Source organism: Elaeis guineensis, chromosome 8 (genome assembly GCF_000442705.2).
Source record: "Elaeis guineensis isolate ETL-2024a chromosome 8, EG11, whole genome shotgun sequence".
In the NCBI taxonomy this organism is placed as follows: Eukaryota; Viridiplantae; Streptophyta; class Magnoliopsida; order Arecales; family Arecaceae; genus Elaeis; species Elaeis guineensis.
In genome coordinates, this window is record NC_026000.2 from 8,774,829 (window position 1) to 8,796,510 (window position 21,682).

General features: G+C 41.4%; 3 protein-coding genes across 6 annotated transcripts; 2 read left to right on the forward strand and 1 right to left on the reverse strand.

The window, feature by feature from the left end:
- The first annotated feature begins 1,753 nt into the window (after positions 1-1,753).
- LOC105050397 (uncharacterized) lies at positions 1,754-2,824 on the forward strand. Its single transcript, XM_010930395.3, has 2 exons — positions 1,754-2,411; positions 2,583-2,824. The coding sequence occupies exons 1-2, from the start codon at positions 2,219-2,221 to the stop codon at positions 2,705-2,707; spliced, it is 318 nt and encodes a 105-aa protein (XP_010928697.1). The 5' UTR covers positions 1,754-2,218; the 3' UTR covers positions 2,708-2,824.
- A 3,547-nt stretch (positions 2,825-6,371) lies between these two features.
- On the forward strand, positions 6,372-11,926 carry LOC105050396 (probable protein phosphatase 2C 59). Of its 4 annotated transcripts, XM_029266181.2 has the most exons (10): positions 6,374-6,832; positions 7,190-7,317; positions 7,562-7,660; positions 8,057-8,215; positions 10,339-10,425; positions 10,512-10,603; positions 10,826-10,900; positions 10,993-11,155; positions 11,450-11,490; positions 11,646-11,926. In XM_029266181.2, the coding sequence occupies exons 1-8, from the start codon at positions 6,753-6,755 to the stop codon at positions 11,146-11,148; spliced, it is 876 nt and encodes a 291-aa protein (XP_029122014.1). In that variant the 5' UTR covers positions 6,374-6,752; the 3' UTR covers positions 11,149-11,155; positions 11,450-11,490; positions 11,646-11,926. The 4 variants fall into 4 exon arrangements, with proteins under 4 accessions (XP_019708050.1, XP_029122014.1, XP_029122015.1 ...); XM_029266182.2 differs by lacking the exons at positions 11,450-11,490; positions 11,646-11,926 and adding an exon at positions 11,247-11,438; XM_010930394.4 differs by lacking the exons at positions 11,450-11,490; positions 11,646-11,926 and having other exon boundaries at positions 6,375-6,832; positions 10,993-11,438.
- Positions 11,927-15,080: 3,154 nt separating this feature from the next.
- Positions 15,081-16,262, reverse strand: LOC105050585 (putative UDP-rhamnose:rhamnosyltransferase 1). Its single transcript, XM_010930668.1, has one exon. The coding sequence runs from the start codon at positions 16,260-16,262 to the stop codon at positions 15,081-15,083; it is 1,182 nt and encodes a 393-aa protein (XP_010928970.1).
- Positions 16,263-21,682: the final 5,420 nt, after the last annotated feature.

Genomic DNA, 21,682 nt, shown 5'->3' on the forward strand with positions numbered 1-21,682 from the left:
CTATTTATTTCTATAATTTTCTTATATATATAAAATCAAAAGAGAACTTTGTACAAGGAAACAAGAGTTATTCACAAAAATTAGCTCAATGGCCTTCATGGCTTTCTTCGGTCATCCAGCTTAGAATGGGCATGTAGAGCAAATATGTTGGGAAGATTAATTTGTTAGCTTGAAACAAGTAATTTTTTCTTTTGAGAGAAAGAGCAAGCGTGGGGAGCCACTTGGATCCAAATATTTAGGGATACACTCATGCACCATCCAATATTCAAACACATGAACTCTCCTTGCAAATTGAGGAGCATGACCGTGGAAGCAAACCTTTTATGTACAAATGATCTTCCTTTCGTTTTCATCATTATCATCTTCTTCTCCTTCTCTCTTCCCCTTTCTCTCTCTTTTTGAGATGAGAGGAGACGATGCCGTCACCCAGCCCAAATACCGACCTGCCCCTCCGGTATGGGAAGCATGCTCCCGAGCAACCTGAGTCAAGCTTGTGGTACCAAAACTTTACATCCGGAGAAATAACAAGAGGCCAAAATATTGATCACCCGTCCTCTCACGCGACCTGAATAACACACATGGAAAGATAACTAAACTAAGACAGAACATAATCAAAACAAAGTGATATTTAAATGAATAAACGGATTGAAGTGATTTGAACCAGTGACCTTAGATAAATATGAGATTTAATGCCAAGGGAAACTTTGAATAATTGTTTAATATATGTTTGCACTACTATATTTCTTAATTATAAAGAAACATTCTCAATTTTTAGGAACTATGTAGCAAATGAGGTTATTTTTTCACAATAGCTTCACACAAACAACAACAATTTGATATCCTTTGGTATCTGAGAAAGCCAACTCACTGGATAAATAAAAGAGAGAATACTATCCTAGCCAACGCTATATAATTGTGGGATTGCTCATTCGGCTATGCCCCATCAAGCATGGAAGAATGCTCAAGCATAAGAGAACCGCATTTTATATTGTGCTTAGACTACCGATCAAATTACCGTCCTGGCTCCTTTTATCAAGTTTGCAAGCTGATAAGAGAGGAGTGCTATATTTAGCGCTCACGATCTCGTGTTAATGTCCAACTCCACCTACATTGGTGGGAAATTATAGTTACAATCATAAATTTAGAAGAAATTATTGTTTCGGTCAAGTCCACTAGCTCGGTAGTAGATCAATCGAACCACAAACCAATATGTACAAACATGGGAAAAAAAAAAAGGAAAGAGAAGACAAAAAGGTGTTTTAGAGGTGTACAAGATAGTTTGTAGTTGGACAGATCTGCTGGTGAGCTCATGATATGATCCAACCAATAATTTTTCTAAACTTAGACATTGTGCACCGCCGCAAGCCCCAAACATAGGCGGCACGTGGAAGCACTGTCACCAGGCCAGCCCAAATGTCGGAAACTATGGCCCCTCGTTCTCCCAAGTATTTAGCCTTATTCTTGCGTTCAAGCTTTCAAGCCCAAGGTTTCTCACGTTGGATTATGGGTTCGCCGCCCTGTCCTTTGCTTGATTTGGTGAGAACGAGAGAAATCCACTTGGAGACCTCGCTTTTACACGCAATCCATCGGGTCAAGTGGGGAGTGGCCAACTCCAAGTACGGCGGTGAGGATTTTTCTTTCTTTAAACCAAATATAAAGTCACCTCATCTCCATGTCGAGCACGGAGCCATGCATGCATCTCTTGCTCCGCTTCTCACGCACCCAGAACTCACACCCTCACACCCAATGGAAATGGGTAAGGCCCACACATACACCAGAGAAAGGATCTAGATCTGGATTCTTAAGAAGCCGATGTATGCCCAGCCAGTCAAAACTTGCCACGTCCAAACTCAGCGCATGAATTAGAAACTCTGCTCTGGGGCCCACTCCTTCAAGATGAGATTATTGGACAGGCCCCTATAAGCTTATCCGAGACCAGACCCCGAACCCCGACCAGATGCACGTAGGCACCGCGTGTCAGTAACAGGAATCAGGTGCGTTTTGCTTAATTTAGGAGCCGGTCTCGCCATCCTCGTTTCTTTGTTTCATTCTAACGCGTTCCGCGACGGTCCTGAGCTTCTTCGTCTCGTTGCAAGTTCGTTCAAGACTGTCACAAAAACAACAGCGGAAGGAAAAAAAGAGAGAGAAAAAAAAGACAGTTCCGCTTCTTCCATCTCTTTAATTTCTCGTTTTCTCTCGAAGCTCTCGGGCAGCTCCCATGGCGTACGTCGACCACACCTTCTCCATCTCGGACGAGGACATCAAGAATATGGAATCCCCCAACGTCGACCAGAACCGGCCGCCCATCAAGGTGATCAGCCTCGCCGTCTCCCTCCTCGTCTTCGGCTCCCTCGGAATCGTCATCGGCGTCGTCATGGCCTGCAACCGAGTTGGCGGTGACCGAGCCCACGGTATTCTCCCCCTCCCCCGGCCGTAAATCTCCTCCTATTTCCAGGGTTCGGTCCTCGATTTCTTTCTTGCTCCTTCCTTTTTTTTTCCTCACTGAGTTCGTTGATCTTTTTGGTCGATGTCTAGGTTTTCTTACTTCGATTTGTCTGATTCTTGGGTGTTTGATGCAACAGGGGTTTCCTTTGCGATTCTGGGATCGATACTTTTCATTCCTGGATTCTATTACACGAGAGTCGCGTATCATGCGTACAAGGGATATAAAGGCTTCTCCTTTGCCAACATTGTCGACGACGCATAAAGGCGGTTTTACTCTTCCGCGCCTCCTGTTTGGCTCCGCACTTGTGCATATCTTTTGATGGATTCCCTTCTCTCCCCTTTCATGTGTGTGCCTATCTTTACAAATGATAATAATAATAGTGGCTATATAAATGAAATATAAAAATTTTATTCTCATGAAAAAGCTATATTCCTATCTCTTTTTTCTAAAACTTCCAACCGAACATTAAGTATTTTTTTTAAATTTTTTTCTATTGACCATATTTTTCCTCCTTTTCAACCAAATGAGTCCTTAGTCTTTATGCCTAAGATATGTTTGTACTTACTCCCCATGCACTACGTTATTGTTTCATCTTGGACAAAGTATGGTATTTGTCAAAATAGTTTTGGGGTGAAAAGGCCCAGACAATTGCACCAGGGGCTTGCTTACGGTGCACAACGGACAATGAATTGCTTCAAGTTAATATAGAAGAGAAATTATTTGTGCACAGCATGCGGTGCAATAACAGTATACCATCCTTTCTTATGTAGCCATATTTTTTTTTGCCCATTAATGTGCTTATTAAATGCTTGTAGATTTATTTTTTAACTTGAAATTTTGAATGATGAAAATATCTTTCTATTCTTAAAAATTATAACATTTCATGACATGTTATAACATTCTGAAGTATATTATGACTTCCTGCAGAGAGAAAGTTATAAAGAAAGAAAGATATTTTTATCATTAAAAATTTATACAAAATTTATGAGAGATGTCATAAACAGACCACATTAGATTTTCTACACTATCCGTGGTGTGTAAAGAATTTTTTAATATAAAAACTTCGGCATCCCAAGCCCATTTTCCATGGACTTTGAGGTACATATCAGGCCATGTACAACGATGTCTATACAAAAATTGTGAGGGACCCACATTCAAATTTTCCATTTTTAACGTATTACAGATGGATATGAAGTGGAGATTTAAGATGTGTTTGTTGTCATTTAAAAAAGGTCTTTCTGAAAATTTTAAAATAAAATATCAAAAAATATTTAGCAATATCATTTGAAGAATGTTTTACAAAAGGTTGAAAATAAGAAAAGTGATTTCAGAGGCAGCTAGAGATACTATTTTCAATTTTCTTTTTTTTTATTTATTTTAGGCCTTTTATTTCTATTTCAAATGTAGAAATTTTATTCCAAAAAAATAGTTATGTAATTGAGGTCGCAAGATTTGGCCCAAACCCATGATGAGTCTTTTTACGCTTGCGGTGGGGAAGGCAAGACCAACCCAACTACAGATAGGTGGGCTACGGGTATGGGTTCAGCGCTTGCAACCCTGATGACTCCCCAGCCCAGAACGCACCTCCATAGTCCATCCTAAATCCTTGGATTACATAATTTCAACCACAGCAAGTCCTTTCTGTGATAAAATACTGAAAACATTTTGGCTTGGTACATTGAAAAGTGCAAGAGCCATGAATTAGTCAATCCATCAATCATTCATTTTGCTTCTAGCTGCCATGGTGGAAGGAAATTATCATCCAGATATGGAAAAGTGCAATCTTAGATAATTCATGCAGTTTGATTAATAGTTGAGATACAAGTCGAGACGTCTGGTGGGTGCAACTCGCTTTGCAAATAATGTTTTCGTGGCTGGGCTTGACCATGCCCGAACGGCTCAGACAACTTCTCAGAAAAAAAGTTCGTATTGCTGCTCGTGGGCTAATGTTCTACATAATTGCTGAGGTTGCTCAACCACCGAAGCAGTATGTCAGCCACCCAACAACATCTTACGACCTCCTGAACTGGTCTCCTGGTGCCATCTATTGCGGCGCATGCTGTCTGACGCATGCTCGTAACTGTAGCGGCTGGACTACAAATATTGGCATCATGCAGCTCTACGTCACTTTTAGGTCGGATCATGAGCCGGATTTGAGCCCAAAAATTATCAAATTTTACATAAATCTGACCCAAAATTTGATTAAAAATAAATATTTTAGACCTGAGGTTCGGCCCATGATCAGCTCTAGCCAATTTACAGCCTAAAAACTAGTCGGCCATTATGCAGACCAAGTCAGGTGCGGTAAAATCTGGGTTTGGCACCAGGACTTGTTAGCTAATTGGGCTATTTTGTCGATGTAACCATGCGAACCTGTCATATTTCAGATTCGGTTTGGATGCTGTTAAACCAGTGATTAATTGGCCTTCATTGCCAACCCCTACTTGGAAGGAACGGTAGCTGTACCGTAGACAATCATAACCATCTGAATCCAGGCAAAGGTAGGATTTGAACTAAAATCTTTTAAGCTGCATTTAGCAGCGGAATGAGAGACATTTAAAATGATGTAACCTAGCATTATACTGTTATTTAGCCAAGCATTCATTAAAGTACTTGATCAAATTACATTTTTAGAAGCGTAGAATGGATATTCCAAAGGCTAACACACAACTTTTTACCTTCAAACTTTATTTGCTTCATTTGGTCCAGGAATAAGGTACTCTGTAATAATATGGAGTAATATATTCTAGTGTAAAAAGATGTAGGAGTAAGTTAATCTATTTGATCAAGGTTAGCTTATTTTGCTTTTGAATGTAGTGTTGGTGTAACTAATAAGATGTGATAAATTGAGAATCCACCAGCTTCAAATGCAGAGAAGGAGCCGGGTTCATGATTTTGATACTACCATTCAAGGAGTTGAGCTAGGGGTGGTTTGAGCAGGTATTATCTATGCGAGACTAAACTTTGAGGCCGTCTCATTATTGAGAAAAATTCAGTCATGATAGTAGGTTGAATCCAGAGACTGGCAAGGATTGTTGCTATACATTTGCTTTTATGTAATATCTAGAGACTACCAAGAAAATGTGTATTCCTAGACATCAGAAATGTTTATCATGAGGTGAACAATGCCACATATTGGATTGCCTCCTATGTTGTGGTGCATTCAGAAGAGGTGCTATAAATTGATGCAGAATTGCTTTGGTGCTTTTTTTTTTTCTTGATACTTTTAGTTATATTTATATTAGAGTTGTACCCATAATAAGTCCCGTGGTACCATTCTATATTTTATAGTTTTTTTATTTTAATTTTTTTTCTTCATTCAACTAAAAACCAGTAGCAAGCTCCAGACACCATCAGGTGGCGTATCTAAATATCGGTAGATGACATTCTGAAAGAGTCAGAGATCGACATGTAGCATGCCCAGCTCTCGACATATGGCACGTTAGGAGAGCCATTGACTCTCTTTTAATGTATTAGATAACCATCTGTAGATGGCATTCTGAAGGAGTTAGAGATCGATACGTAGCGTGTCCAACTCTTGATAAATGGTATATTGGTAGAGCTATTGACTCTTCTTTAATGTATTAGACACGGTGTTTATTTTTTTTTTAAAAAAAAAGATAATATGGCTTTTAATGCAAAGGAGAGTGACATGATGATTAAGCCTAAGATCAACTATTTTTGGCCAAAAGATTCAATTGTTTGTAAGAACAAAATATTTATTGTTTGTAAGATTCAATTGTTTCCAAGGCAGGTACATAATTGCCATGTTCAAACTTGAGCTACTTTTTGCCCTCAAGAAAACATTTTTTTTCCTAGAAGTAGAAAAATTTCCTTTGCGAAAATTCCCTGTAATTATCCTTATCATTATCTTGCCTAAGAAACAGGCACAGAATTAGTTAAACGTCGAGATCTCCTGTTTGCCCTCTCGCTTCCCAGCCACAAACCAAACCCCTGAAACCCGGCGTTTGTTTACCCTTTCTCACTCCCCCCACCTCCTCTTCTCCTCCTACTTTTTCTCTCTCCCCTCCCCCTCCTTTCTTGTTACTTCTCGTTGTTGCGGATTGTTTGTTTAGGTTTTCATTTTCTCAGAATAAAATTTGTAATTGTTGTGGACCAGGAAGCAATCCCTGGGTCTTCTTCTTCTTCGTCATCGTGGTCTGAGTCGTTGGATTAGATGCAGAGATCACCAGAATTCTTAAGTTTTGTTCATCGTTAATCTGTTAAGGGTTTCAGATCCCTCATTTTCCCTAATTTTTTTTCTATTTTAAGCAAGGATTCGAGAAAGTTTGGGCACACAAAGAAAATGGGTTACTTGAACTCTGTTCATCCGAGTACCAGCGGAGCTCAGGCCGATAACTCTCTGGTCAGCGGTGGAGGCATCAGGTCTTCTTCTTTTTCCTTCTCTTCTTCTCCCTTTCTTTAGAAAAAAAAGTGATCGTCTCGTTCTTATAAATTATTCTTTTCTCTTGTTTAATTCTGAAATAAAAAATTGAGGATAATAATGTTTTTTTTTTTTTTAATTTCAATGGATCCATGAAATTCTGTATATAGTTTTGTGCTAGTATTCCTTTCTTTTTTGGATTTTTTTGGAGAAAATTTAAAGGCAAATTCAAATATTCCTCCATCCATGCGATTGTTGGATGGTTTGAAATTGAGATTGACGTCGAGATGCATCTTTATCAAATTCTCATACTTATCAGGGGCTCTCTTATTTAACGTTTACTTTGTTATTAATTGCAGCCAGAATGGGAAGTTCAGCTATGGATATGCGAGTTCTCCAGGGAAAAGATCATCAATGGAGGACTTCTATGAAACCAGAATTGATGGTGTTGATGGAGAGACGGTTGGTTTATTCGGAGTTTTTGATGGTAAGAAGTTGTTTTGCCTAATTAACAGGACGGTCTATGCTCCAATTTGGTCATTTTTCTTTTCTAACCCTATTTACTTTGGCCAAAATTTTCCCCTGTTCTTTAGCAAATAAATTTCCAAGCCATAACGTTTGTAATTTTTCTGTTCCTTGTTTAACTACATTTTTTTCTTGAATGCTGTGAACATATTTATGTTGTGCTTATCCATTTCGGTAACCTCACATGATTGTGATTGTAATTTTAGGTCATGGTGGGGCTCGAGCAGCTGAGTATGTTAAACAGCACCTCTTCAGCAATTTGATCAATCACCCCAAGTTCATAAGCGATACAAAGTCAGCAATAGGTGCTCATCCTTTCCGATTTTTTTTTTTTTTTTTGAGAGTACTTCTCTATAGATATTTAAACACCATTTATTGCAAGGTTGAAATTTTGGTTCACACCATGATTATGTTGAAGCATTTCAATATTTTATTTCTAGCGTTTGCAATCAAAACATACCAAAAAATGAATTCTAAGATTGCTTGTGTCAAAACGATAAGAATGTATACTGTAATCGATATTACTGGTAAACTCATCATTGCAATAATCCATACTTGGATTCTATTTTGTATGTTCAGGAAAATATGCAAGCAGTTTCCTTTGAGTCTATGTCTTTTATAAGCTAAAGCTATTTGTATGAAGCATTATTCTTTTTTATTTTTCCCCTGACAAAGTTACTGATATCTTCCTATTTTTTCAGCTGATGCATACAATCATACAGACTCAGAGTTGTTGAAATGTGAGAAAAGTGAGAATCGTGATGCTGGGTCAACTGCTTCAACTGCTATTCTTGTTGGTGACCGTTTGGTAGTTGCCAATGTTGGCGACTCTAGGGCTGTTATTTGTCGGGGTGGAAATGGTGAATACTGATTATACTCCAATTTCAACCATTAGAGAGGGTTCCAAGATTAATTTGCATGAAATAACTAATGAATGATTATAGTATGCTACAAAAAAACCCACATTACCCAGTTATGGTCTTAGCAATCCAGGGTCCTAGGAGGGGCAAACTGGAGAAAGATCTGACATTTGACTTTTTTTTTTTCTTTTTTTTTTGCACAAAGTGGCTTGTTCCAGGACTCGAACCTGCAAAAATGTGCTTGTCGGCCTTACAGAATGTTACAAATGTTCAAAAATTGCTTGAATCGTTTGACAATGTGTTTTCTGAATTATATATCTATATCTGCAAGCTGGTGCCTGTGTGCATGCATGTCCATGTGGATGTCTCTTATGTGCATGGGTGTGCGCACATATGCATATGCAGGGGTGCATGTGTGTGCTTGCCACGTACCTATGTCTATTTATCTATCAAAGAGAGAGATCGTTCCTGATGCATGCCTTAGGTTTTGGGCCCATGATTTTGTCTTTGCAGAAGATATCTGTGACTTAGAAGTGGTGGTTTCAGATCTGCAGATGTTCATGCTTATGTCTCCAAATAGAAAGTTTATAAATTACGAAAAAGAAAATTGTGATTGATGATACTACAGGAATTTTGTAGTTAACTGACTGCTGTTTACATTGTAGTCTCTGTTTTGTGAATTATTAGTTCTTAAATGCATACCATGAGTTTTGTAGAAACATCAAGTGCAGGAATCAGTGAGTATATGATCAATTGCTATTTATTCCTGTTCATCTCTTCTCTGTGACCTAGAACTGCAGTTGCCGAGTTGGGAGAAGTAATATAACCTGTCACTGTTCTCAGATATTGCTTGTGTTCTAGTTTTGCTGTTGAGGTTGACAGTAAAGCATCTGGAAATGTTTTATATAGTTCGATTAATTATTACTTGGTGAATTATTTTTACTTGACAATACGTCACCAGAACAAGTGAAATGAATTGCATTGCTGCAGGTGATCTTATATCTTGTTCTAGAATAGGATTGATGAGCATTAATGGCTAAAAGCTGAACATGTGCATTGAAGGGAAAGTCTGTTGTTTTATAATGTTTATCAGAACAGTTCGTGCCCATGACCCTCTTCAAAGCTAGAGAATATTCTAAATATCTTGTTACAACAATTCCACTAGAAAATTTTTCAATATTTTGTTTTATTGATGGTGAGTGAATATTCATTAAATGTTGTAGCATATTATGTTATGATTTATGTACCCAAAGGCTGCAAATTACTCATAGTGAATCCTTGAATTTTTTCTTGCCCTTGCTGTCTTGCTGAATTGGACAAGGCCTGGGTCCACCTCGTGGAAATCTATATTGAGGGCCTGGGTCCATGCTGACTGATATTAATGAATGCAAGTAGCTGCAGCATTTGGTGCCATGTCAGGAATAGTGATACCTAACATTATTCATGGGGCCTAGAGTGTGTTGCTAGGAAGCTGATGTTTGTCTTTTTACAGCTCAGAAACTACTGAATTTACAATGCTATACAATGTCTGTCACATGATTAAATGTCATCCATTTTAGAATATTTGTCCTCAACTAGTGAGTATTTCAATTAGCAGCCATGTCATACACATCTGAAGCTGTGAATATCATAAAGATTTACTGCTTCAAGCTGCTGATTGGCTTTAATGACATTCCTATTTGAATGTTTCCGTGTGAAGTGACCCTGGTGTTGGTTTCATGGGAAAGAAATACATAATAGAAAATGAATCAACCAATTCAGGATTGTAGTTGTGTCTACGGCAAGTAAGCTTCATTACTGCATTTGTGCTTTCTCTTCATTTGCTAATGAAACTAGCTGCTGCATTATAGAGTACATAGATTTTGTTGCGCAACCTTATGCTCAACTACTTGCATCTTGCTATAGAATGTAATTGTCTATTATGTGATTACAATTTGTTCACATAGAAATGTCTTATCAACTTATATAATTAGATAGATGGTTTTATGAGTTCCTCATCACATGTAGATCATTATTGTTCACAAAGATTATGTCATCGTGGAAGTTTCTTAGAAGGTTTGTTAGAAGTTTGCACTTTTGTTGTCAGACCTTCCTCATTGTGATGATCGACTTGATATTTGCAGCTATAGCTGTTTCACGAGATCACAAGCCTGACCAGACAGATGAACGGCAACGAATTGAGGACGCAGGAGGATTCGTGATGTGGGCTGGTAATTTGCTGGCATCTTCAATGAGCACTTTTCCCATGGATTGAGCTGTTTTATATGTGAGTTGTTAACATGTTATTTGTCTGTAGGAACATGGCGGGTCGGTGGTGTTCTCGCTGTTTCTCGTGCATTTGGTGACAGATTTTTAAAACAGTTTGTTGTCGCTGATCCAGAAATTCAGGTACTTTTTTGACACTGCAGTTGGTTAAAAGATCTTCTGTTCCAATATGCTTGAGAATGAGACAGTTTATTCTTTAAGAGCATTCTCCATGCATATTTTTCTCAAGATGATTTTTACTCTTTTAAGTGCATTGGTGAAGTTGATCTGTGTATGCGTTCTCAGAGCTACTGTAAATTTGGGTACTCTGACTTTGGCTGATGCCCGACTACTGTGGAATTGCAGGAAGAGGTGGTTGATGGCTCTCTAGAATTCCTTATCCTTGCAAGTGATGGACTATGGGATGTCGTCTCAAACGAGGTATTCTTATATATTCTAATCTTGGTTGATGTTGCCCATGAACTTGCTGCTTTCTTAAGGCTCAATTGACCCTTGATGTATAATCATTTCAGGAGGCTGTTGAGATGATTAAACCCATAGAAGACCCCGAACAGGCAGCAAGGAGACTGATGCAGGAAGCTTATCAAAGAGGAAGTGCAGACAATATCACATGCGTTGTGGTGCGATTCCTAGCCAACCAAAGCAACAATGCCCAGGAACAAAAGTAACAGAAAGGTCACTAGTTTGCTTTCTTCGGTGCATCCCTATTGCCTGCAACTAATATGACATTGAAGGGAAACTAAATTGCTGCTCAAACAACCTGCAGAGAATCTAACTTGAAGACAGAATTCAGCTTGTTGGCAATATTTAATATCGTTGTTTCAGAAGTTTGGATATGTTTATTCTATTTGTTTATCATGTCTAACCTGGTCGATTATGTGGAGATTATGATTCTGCTGGATGTATTTGTAAGAATAAGGTCAGCTATTTATTGTAGCCAAACATTGATGTTTGAATACTTATTTGCAGCGAATCTATTGAGTGATTTTCAGAAAGGCACCTGTTATGAGGTATGACTAGTAATAATTTCATGCCTTATCTTAATTTTGAATCAATTCCCTGTTGAAAATAACTGTCGTTGGTCCGGAGAGGGGAAAGAAAATAATAACTGTCCATAGGCTAGTATGCCTTAACAAATTCTTCTGTCTTTATCCGACTTTGTCAGGAAACTACGAAAACAACAAAGAAGTCTCGGGCATCACTGAAATCAAGCTCTAACACCTGTTTACGGGTGACTACATGACTGTTATACTGGTTGGAAGATGTGGTCTTTTGCATTGTGTGACTACATGTCTGTATGTCCATAATGAGTTTTTAAGTAACGGTTATTTTGGGGGGGGGCGCAAAATATCAGCCGTTCCTTCAAAAGGACTGTTTTATAATGAGATCAAAAACCATTATTCGACATTTTGCATTTCATTTTATTACAATAATATTGTTAGATCCCTCCATGAGAGACCAAAAAGACATTTAATTAGGCTGACAGCGAAACCATCATACGTTACTCCTAAATCGTAACACATTTTGGTCTGTGATTGTATATGATCAAAAGTACTCGGACAAAATCCTTTTTAAGGGGCTATCAAGGTTTATGGCAATGATGATGGATGGTATATAGCTTCTCACGTTCGGGAACAAAACAGGTCTGCAGATTGGCTCTCTAAGAAGGCTCTTCAAGATGACTTTACGTTCAACCAAGCTGATTTGCTTTCTCCTGAATTCGCCCAGGTATATAATGCTTTCAGTCGGAAACGTTGCCAAGATCTATAATACTTTGTTAATCCTGTCGTACCTTGATGATACCTTACTTTCTTTTGCTTCTGGGTTGTACCAAAAAAATAATAATAATAATGATATGTACCAAAGAGAAAAAATGACGATGGATGTTAGACAGAGACACGGAAGAGCCTGGAGCTGGGAGAAAGGATAATATCACCTCTTTTTGATAAGAAATGCGTACGGGAGCAGAAGAACAGCGGTGGAGATGCGAGGGACACGTGGGGGAATGGTAAATGTTGTACCAACGTGTGGCTTTTGACATCGTTGGACTACTCTGGATGTCCGACTCCGTCAAAATCTCTTCCTCATATCAAAAAGAAAATAAATATTCGAATTTTCTAGCTCCAGAAGCCTCCAAAAATCTGAAATCTGCGTATTGGTCTAATGATTTTCTCAACAATTCAGGCTCAATCTTTTGTAGAATTTAAATAATTTCTTTTTATTAGAAAAAAAAAATTACAGAGGAAGGGAAGAGATGGCCAACAGATTCGAACAACTTATGCAGACAAAAAATTTGAAGACACTCGCTGTATGGTTCTCTATATTTTTTGGAGTAAATATTTTGGAGCTCGAAACGGTCTAGGTTACAATGTTATACTACTGAAGTTCAGAAAATTAAGGATATATCCCTTGCGAGTTAAGGAGCTGGTGAAATGAGTCTTAATATTGTAACAATCCAGGATCTTATTCAAAAAAATTAGCCAAAAATTATTATTTAGATTCCTTAATTTTATATAAGTATTCAAGATTTTTTTAATAAATAACTAATATGAAATTAAATATACGTCCGCATGAGTCCTCATATACTCCTCTTGTTTAAGTCTTGGCATCCTTGTCAAGTTGAAAGTTCAAATTTATATATTCATTCATAAACATCATGATCGATCTGTGATCAGCTCAATGAACCCGAGTTGCAGAATCTTCTGGTCCATATTAGATATGAACCAGATCCACTCTGATACCATTTATAACAATCTAGGACCTTATCCCAAAAGACTAGCTAGAATGTGTTATTTGGATTTCTTGGTTCTGTACTGGTGCCTAAGATATTCCTAATAAACAATTGATGTAGGACTAAATACACATCCATTCGGATCCTCACATATGTGAAACTTAATCCATCTGGGTCAGTTTTGAATTGAAATTAACAAACACATTATTGACTTCAATTCAAAATTTTGAAAAAAAAATTGGGATCGAAACAAAGGAGATCCTGATCCCATGCTAATCCTTATCATTTAGTGATAAGGCCACCCAATGGTGGTCGATGCAAGATCTCTGAACTGGTATAACCGACCTAAGGCTAGTGCAATCGATGAATAACCGGCATTAGGCTGGCTTTATCTTTGTTGTGGTTGAATCCTATTTAAACCCCACCACCCCTATGATCGAGCCATTACCAAACACTTTTCCACCTTCCTATCCTTTTTTCCTCACCTCCAGCAGCCACCGTAGTCCAACCCTACCACCTCAAAAGCCCATCTCTCCTCAGAGCCATTGATCTCCCTATTTTCTTCTCTGATTCATGTCTCTATTGCTATCGAAAGTCTCTACCAATGGCTGTAATCCACTGTCGTGACTACCATCGGTAAGCTCTCCCCACTTCCTTTTCTTCTTTTGGCTTGGGATGCTACTACTATGAGAGCAAGAGGCAACTTCCCTTTTTTCTTGCTCTTGGCTTCCCTATACATGGCTGGACCACTATCCTTAGCTGCCGCTGGCCATGCCACCACTCCTCCTCCTTCAGCTATTCCGATTGCACCCATGTTAGACCACCACCCCTCCCTCAGTTTTCAAGAGCCACAAGAGGGTTCTATTTCGGCCAAAGAGAAGAAAGAGAAGAGAGAGAAAAAGAGAGGAAGGAGAAGAGAGAAAAAGAGGGAGGAAAGACGAGAGAGACAGAGAGAGAAAGAGAGATAAATTCAACCTCTCAAACCCATCTTGTGAATCAATCACAATCTAATTGAGTTTAGATTTACATAAATTCTGATCTACATTGGCACTAGACTGAGATTCTTTTTCTCTTTTCATCCATTTTTTCTCAATCGAAATCTAATAGCTTTGTTAACTTATTTGATTAGAGCCTTTATCGTCAGAGGAATATCGGATCTAGGGATCAAGTTGCATGCCATTCTTGAATGTGATTGTCCGTGAGTTCCCTTTATCTCTGAGATTTTTTAAAGCATTTTTCAAAAAATAAAAATTATATATATATATATATATACTGAATATTAAAATTTAAAAGTTTATAAAATATGCATGAAAGGAAATTCAAAAGAAATCTAGGATCAAGCATAATAGTACTTTGGCATGATCGTAAAACTTCTCTACTTTTAATGTTGCATGATCTTTAGAAACAAGATTATACATATTTATTCTTATATAAATTTTGAATAAAAATTATTTTTTTATTTATGAAAATGAGATGTGATAAACTTGATTTGATATTATTATGAAAATAAGTATGATTATTTATGAGAAATTGATTATGATAAAATTATGAGAAAAAATTATTTAGCTGACTATGATTTGGATCTAGCCAATTAGACTGATTATTAGTCATACTTCAGAAACTAGTTTCCACCGAATCTAGCCAATCGGAATTTATAGCTAGTAGAGCTAGTGTTTTTAGATCTAGTCAGTCGAGACTGATCGCTGTCATATGTTCATGCATTATGTATATATATTTCAGAGCTAGTCTCTTTGTCTTATTATAGAACTAATTATGATCGTGTAAATTAAAGCTAGTTTCTTTCAGATATAGCCAATCAGAATTGATCACTGGTATACGTTGATACATCAGATGTTTATTTTTCAAAGATTAGTCTCTTTTCAAATGATACATCTGATCGCCGAACACCGAGAGGAAGACGAGAGGGTGCCCAAACCCCAACCCTTCGATGATCGAGCCCCAGCCACCGTGCGTCAAGAATCCCCCCACCGACTCGTGTGCGAGAATCCGAACTTGAGGAGCCCAATCCATGACAACCAGCCCATTGCCGGCGATCCGGTCCTCGAACCCCTCCGGCAAAAGCTCCACCTCTTTCGGCATCCCGGCCGGCCTCCTGAGAGCCCAGAGGAAGGGCAGGTCAGAGAGCTCGAGCCCCAAGGCCAGCTCCTGCACAAGCTCGGAGCTCAGCATCGCCTCACTCCCCATAGAAACATATACAACGGACCTGGGGGTCCGTTCGTCCAGCCACCGGAAAATGTTCATCATCCTGGTAGTATGAGCAATCTTCTCTTCTCCCTCGTCGACAGGAGGAGGAAGTAGGCCGACCGGGACGACAGGCTTGTTGAAAAGCTCCGAGATGGTGCCTAACAGTTGTTGATCCAACTCCATGCAACCTCGTAAAGCCATGAACTTGCACCGTCTGACGACCAGTTCGAAACGGTAGGCGGCGGACAACCCCGAAGCATCGACGTCTTGCAGCAAGCAATGGAACTGCCGGGCCTCGAAGGGGCGGTAAGCAGCTGCCGTCGGGAAGGGGATCCACTCGGGCGCCGCGATGAGCTGCTCGGCGGATCTCCGCATCCCCACGCCGTCCGGTCCGTAGATGAAGGCGTTGAAGTAAGCCGGGAACGTGTTGAGCATGGCGCACGGGATGTGCAGCTCGGCGGCGATCGGCGACACCCAGTGTGGAGTGAAGTCTTGGATGATCCAATCGGGTCTTGGAGAAGCTTGCTCCAGAAACTTGGCTATCGGTCGGTCGAGGCCATCGTAGGCCTTCTTGAGGTATTGGACATCAGCGGGAAGGAGGTCGACGGTGGCCTCGGCGTTGTCGGGTAGGTCGTCGGAGGATGGCAGGGGGATGGGAATGAAACCTATCAGTGGAGCGAGAGAGGGAGGGAGCTTTGGGAGCCTGACGATGTTTCTTGGGGTGGTGAGGAAGGAGATGTGGTGACCTCTCTTGGCCAAAGATTTGGAGAGCTCGAGGAATGGGATCATGTGCCCGAAGGCTAACCATGGGAACACCACGATGTGGAGCGAGCCTTCGTCTGCCATGGGATCCGCCAGCTACAAATTAAGAATCCGAGAGTAGATGAATGGGAGTGATCGTTTGGGAGCCAGTGGATTATTTTTGAGTACTCGGGAAGGAAGCGAAGGGTAAAAACAAAACTCTAGAGCCGAGTCACCTGCGAATTGTTGGGCCCGAGTCCTACCTGCTACGAGAAAAAATATTCATTACAACGGTGGTACCGCGCCAAGTCTATAATAAATCAATAAAAATTTTTATATTTCACCGATTCTCTCTGTTGGGGAATACCCATCGATCGATCGATCGAGGGTCGGAGAGACCGACCGACCGATTGACAGTCGGACCGACCGACCGACTTACGACCGGAGGGACCGACCGACCGATTGACAGTCGGTCAGACCGACTGACGCCATCACCGGCCCATCATCGGCTTACGACCGACTGAGGATATGTCGGGCGCACCTTTCCCGACCGACTGAGCCGGAAGGTCTGATGGCCGACTTACGTAAAACTCGCCGACCAACGGAGGAGTCCGACGCCGCTCAGCTGGCCACCGACTTAGGGTCGGTCGACTCCTCCAATCGCCGTACAGCCGCCAGACCTTGTCAGTTCTGACAGCAACATGCGGCACGGCCATCTGGGGGCATTGTCCCGCCAAGGGCATTGTCAATCCTGATGATGTGACAGCCCCACGGCGACATGACACTTTCACGGCGACTCTGACAGCCTATAGTGAGTTGACAGTTCCTCACTTGTCTGCGCCATTAATGACGGCGCCATACCGTGCTCCACTATATAAACCGGGGAAGGCAACAGTGCAAGAGATCCGATCCGCCCCATCTCTATTCTCGCCTTTGAAACCACAGGCTTGCTCCTCCCTCTCCTTCTCTCTCTCGATCGAGCTCTCTGTCTTCATTTCACTGTTGCCCAGTCACCTCTCTGACTTGACCGTCGAAGGGTCCCCGCCGAAGCCGCCTCCGGTCAGTGTGGACTTCTCATTTTTGCAGGTGCTCGTTTTCCGGTGATCGGATGATGAGGCGATTGGCCGCAATACTCTCATATAATTTATCAATTTTTGTGAATAATATTTCACATTATTCTTCTATATCTCATCTATTTTTCACTGTTGGTTGACTTATTACAACGGTGACATGATACCACCGTTGCCACAAAAATTTATTTCTGCTGCGGTGGATAGGTATAATGGATCACCGAAAATTATTGAGAGAAGTATCTCAATACTCCATTATAACTCAGAAAAATATGTACAATGTGTTTGTCTCTTTAGAGTGCCATGGAGAGGGGAGAACCGAGTCTAATATTTGAAGCCGGGAGATAATTTATCAAGTTCTATGTATACATAATTTTTTAATAAAGTATCGTTCTGTTGCCAAAAAAAATTAGTAAAAAAGTATCTTTTAGCAATACAACTATAATAGATTTCTTCTTGGATGTGACCTGTGAGTAATTATAGGTGACTAATACTTAATCGATTCAAAGTTTTTTTTTTTTTTTGTAAAAAGTTTCAAAGTTTATTAGAGCCGAATAAAAAGAATGTAGCCGCCTTGGACTGTTTCCTTTCCTTGACAAGAAAAATGTCGACTTGCGGAAATAAGAGTGACACCTTGGCCAACCGACTTACTATTGCTATATTTTATTTTAGTAACGGCACTACATGTTGCGGGTGTTTCAACAGTGTCGTAGGCGTCGTGTTCTTTATCGCTCCCTCTATATCCGTAAACTTTGTCAGCATGCTTTTAGAACTGGGCGTTGCACCGGCTCTGATGCAGGCGATGACGCATAGCGCCCGTTGCTCCTGCAGTTTTGTTTGAATTTGACATTTTATCCTTTAAAATAATAAGAAAAACGTCATGCCCACTTATCAATAACAATATTAATTACAAACTCGATGCACTGTCTTGGATACCAAAGAGAATATATATATATATATATATATATATATATATATATATATATATATAAACGTTGCTATTGCAGTTTTTTTGGGATTTGACATTTGCCCTTTAAAATAATAAAAATTTATGCCCACAACCTATCCAGATTAGTGGTAATTTAAAAAAAATTCATCGGACTATCATATTTGATATATTTTTTGAGTTGATAACTCAAATTACTTCATAAAAAATAATTTAAATTATTTAATAATCTAAATTATCAAAGAAAGAGATAGCTATCCAGATTACCTCCTATGAAGTAATCTTATAGTAAAATTTTTTTTAGAATTGCCCTCCTCTTCTCCCCCCTCCTCGTACAGTGCCACTTGTGCCTCCCCTCAACCTCCCCAACTCCTCCTTCGATGGCCCTTGCCGCCTCCTACATTGCCTTCATAGCCCTTGCCGAAGGTAGTCCGATGAGTGACCGGGAGGAAGGGGGCAGTGGCCAGGGCAGCATAGACGGTCGGAAGGCAAGGGGCGGTGGTCAGGGTAGTACGAACGGCCGGAGCCAGAGGGCAGTAGTCAGGGCAGCACGAGCGGTCGGGGGGTCGGGAAGGGGTGGCAGTGCGATGAGTGGCCGAAGGGCCGAGGTACGGTGGCCAAGGTAGCACGGGCGATCGAGGGGCCGGGGAGGGGTGGCAGCACGACGGGTGGTCGGGTAGCCAAGGTGCGGTGGCCGCTATGGCAGCGCAGGCGGTCAGGGGGCCAAGGAGGGGTGGCAGTGTGACAGGCGGCCAAGAGGCTAGGGTGCAGTGGCCAAGGCATCGCGAGCGGTTGGGGGGTCGGGGTGTGGTGCCTGAGGCACGACGGGTGGGGGGGTAGGGAGGAGGGGGGTCGAGACGTGACGTGTGAGTGAAGGAGAAGGGGAAAAAATAAAAAAAAAGTTTAAAAATTATAATTTTTATAAAAATAATAATAATAAGTATTAGAAATAATATTTTTTTATATAATAATTTTTATTATTAAAAAAAATTAAATAAATAGTTTAAAAATATTAAACTAATAATTTGATTTAAGGGTATATATTTTAAATATTTGATGTTACGTTACCAATAATCTAATTGTCATACCAAACATATCAATCAAAATTTTTAGTAATTTTTCTGTAATATTACCTGTGTGTACCAAATATAGTAATCAACATTATTGACAATCTATCCAGATTGCAAGTAATCCAGATTACCAGATAATTCAGATTACCACTGTCGGCAATGCACCAAACGCAACCTAAATAGACAAAAATATCTTTCACTCATAGATGGGCTTGGAGGAGGAGAAGATGAGGAGGAGGGGGCCACTGTAGAGGAGGATGGTTTATGGATGGCTTGGTGGAGGAAGGGGAGGTGGAGGAATAGAGGAGGAGGGGATCAATTCGAGAAGAGAGGAGGAGGGATGAGGGAGGAAAAGGATGAGAAGGAGGAGGAGACCATCGTGGAAGGGGATGATTTATAGACGACTTGAAGGAGGAGGAGATCAATCAAAAAGGAGGAGGGAGGAGGATAGGGAGGAGCAAGGGGAAGCGATGGAGGAGTAGATGGAGGTGGAGAAAGCTCTCATAGAGGATAAATGAGTGAGGAGAAAGGAAAAAGAAGAAAGAGGGGTACTGATGATGGAGGAGGATATCAATCGGAGAGGAGAGGGAGGAGGAAGGAGAGGCGGTAGAGAAATATATGAAAGTAGAGGAGCTATTATGGAGGAAGAAAAATGAGCGAGGAAGAAGGGGATCGGAAATAGAAGAAAGATGGGTACTGTTGGTATATACCGACTGACCCCTATATGCCGACTTATCCTCGGAACGGTCCGACCGACGTCTGACTCTATCCACCGGGCAGACAGATGACTCCGACAATGACTGCCGACGATATCCGACCGAAGGCATGCCGGCCGAACAGACCAACACTATTTCCAACTGGCCGAACGGCCGAACCCATATCACCGACTCACTGTCGGGGGTGGCAGCCGACGTCCGACTTTCACAAAGCACCAGATCAGCCGACGGTATTTTTGAGTCATCACCCGATATCCCGACAGTCAAATACCGACATATAGTCGGTCAGCCTGCCCAAATACCGTACAACCGCTATGGGCTGTTGTCCTGTCAAGGACATGCTGTACGACCGCCCTAGGGTATTGTCCTACCAAGGACATGGGTTAATCCTGATGACCTGACAATCCACGTCGATTTGACAACCCTCGGTGATTTGACAACTCTCCAGTTGTCTGCACCATTAATGGCGGGACCATACCGCATTCTACTATAAAACAGGGTAAAGCTCAAGCTTTGGGTAAGCTCTCGAAAAGCTCTCAAGCTCTCTCTCTCTCCCGTTGAGCCCCTAATTTTTTGACTGTTGCCTCGTCTCCTCTCTGACTTGACCGTCGGAAGGTCCCCACCGGAGGCATCTCCGGTCAGTGAGGATTTTCCTTGCAGGTGCGCGCCCGGGCGATCGGGCGACGAGGGGATTGGCCGCAACAGATTTGGCACGCTAGGTAGGAGGGTCGACAGAGGTAAGACAGCAAGCTCCATAGAGCTTGAAAAATCTCTCGAGATGACAAAAATCAGGATTCAGCGATCGAGAGCTACTGGATTGGTAAGGCACTCTTTCCGTCGGGAGGAGGCCCCTCCTTTACCCTCCATAGTGGAACCCAGCTCTCCGCACCCGATGGTGACCACGGAGGTACAGATCGCGGCGATCGTGCGGCAAATGATCGTTCTGACGAACGTGGTCAAAAACCTCCAACAACCGACTCAGTTGCCGCAACTACCAATGGAACAACCGACGGCGCACCCTATGCCGTCCAGAAGCAACCGCCGACGTCTGCGTCAACTTCTGTCTCCTCCTCAAGAGCAGCCATCTCAGCACTCCCACTGAGAAGGGGGGAGGCGGCCACGGCGCGACACCCATCGATCTCGACATCCCTCTCCTTCCCAGCTGGAGTGAGTGAGGAAGGAGAAGCGACCGCGGACACCATCTGCCTCACTCTCAAATTCGTCGGGAGGTTCAACCCCTGGGGTTTCTCAACAACGACGGTTGGACGACTACGAATGTAAGTTCGAAGAAATCGACTGTCGGCTTGCCCAGCTCCAGGCGGATGGTCAGAAGTCTTCAAATGACGTCGACTTCCAGATCACTCAATCTCTCTCCCGATTTATCCTCGACGAATCGATCCCTAGTCGGTTCAAGATGCCTCATGTGGAGCCTTACGACAGCTCCACCGACCCAGTTGACCATATGGAGAGCTACAAGGCTCTCATGATAATTCAAGGGGCAACCGATGCCCTCCTCTGCATCGATTTTCCTGCCACACTCCGTAAAGCTGCCAGGGCCTGGTACTCTGGCCACTGCTCAGGAGGTATCCACTCCTTCGCGCAGCTCGAGCATTCTTTCGTGGCCCATTTCAGCACCAGCCAAAAATCGCCACGAACCTCGGACAGTCTTTTCTCCCTCAAGCATGGAGAAAATGACATACTCCGACACTTTGTGGTTCGATTC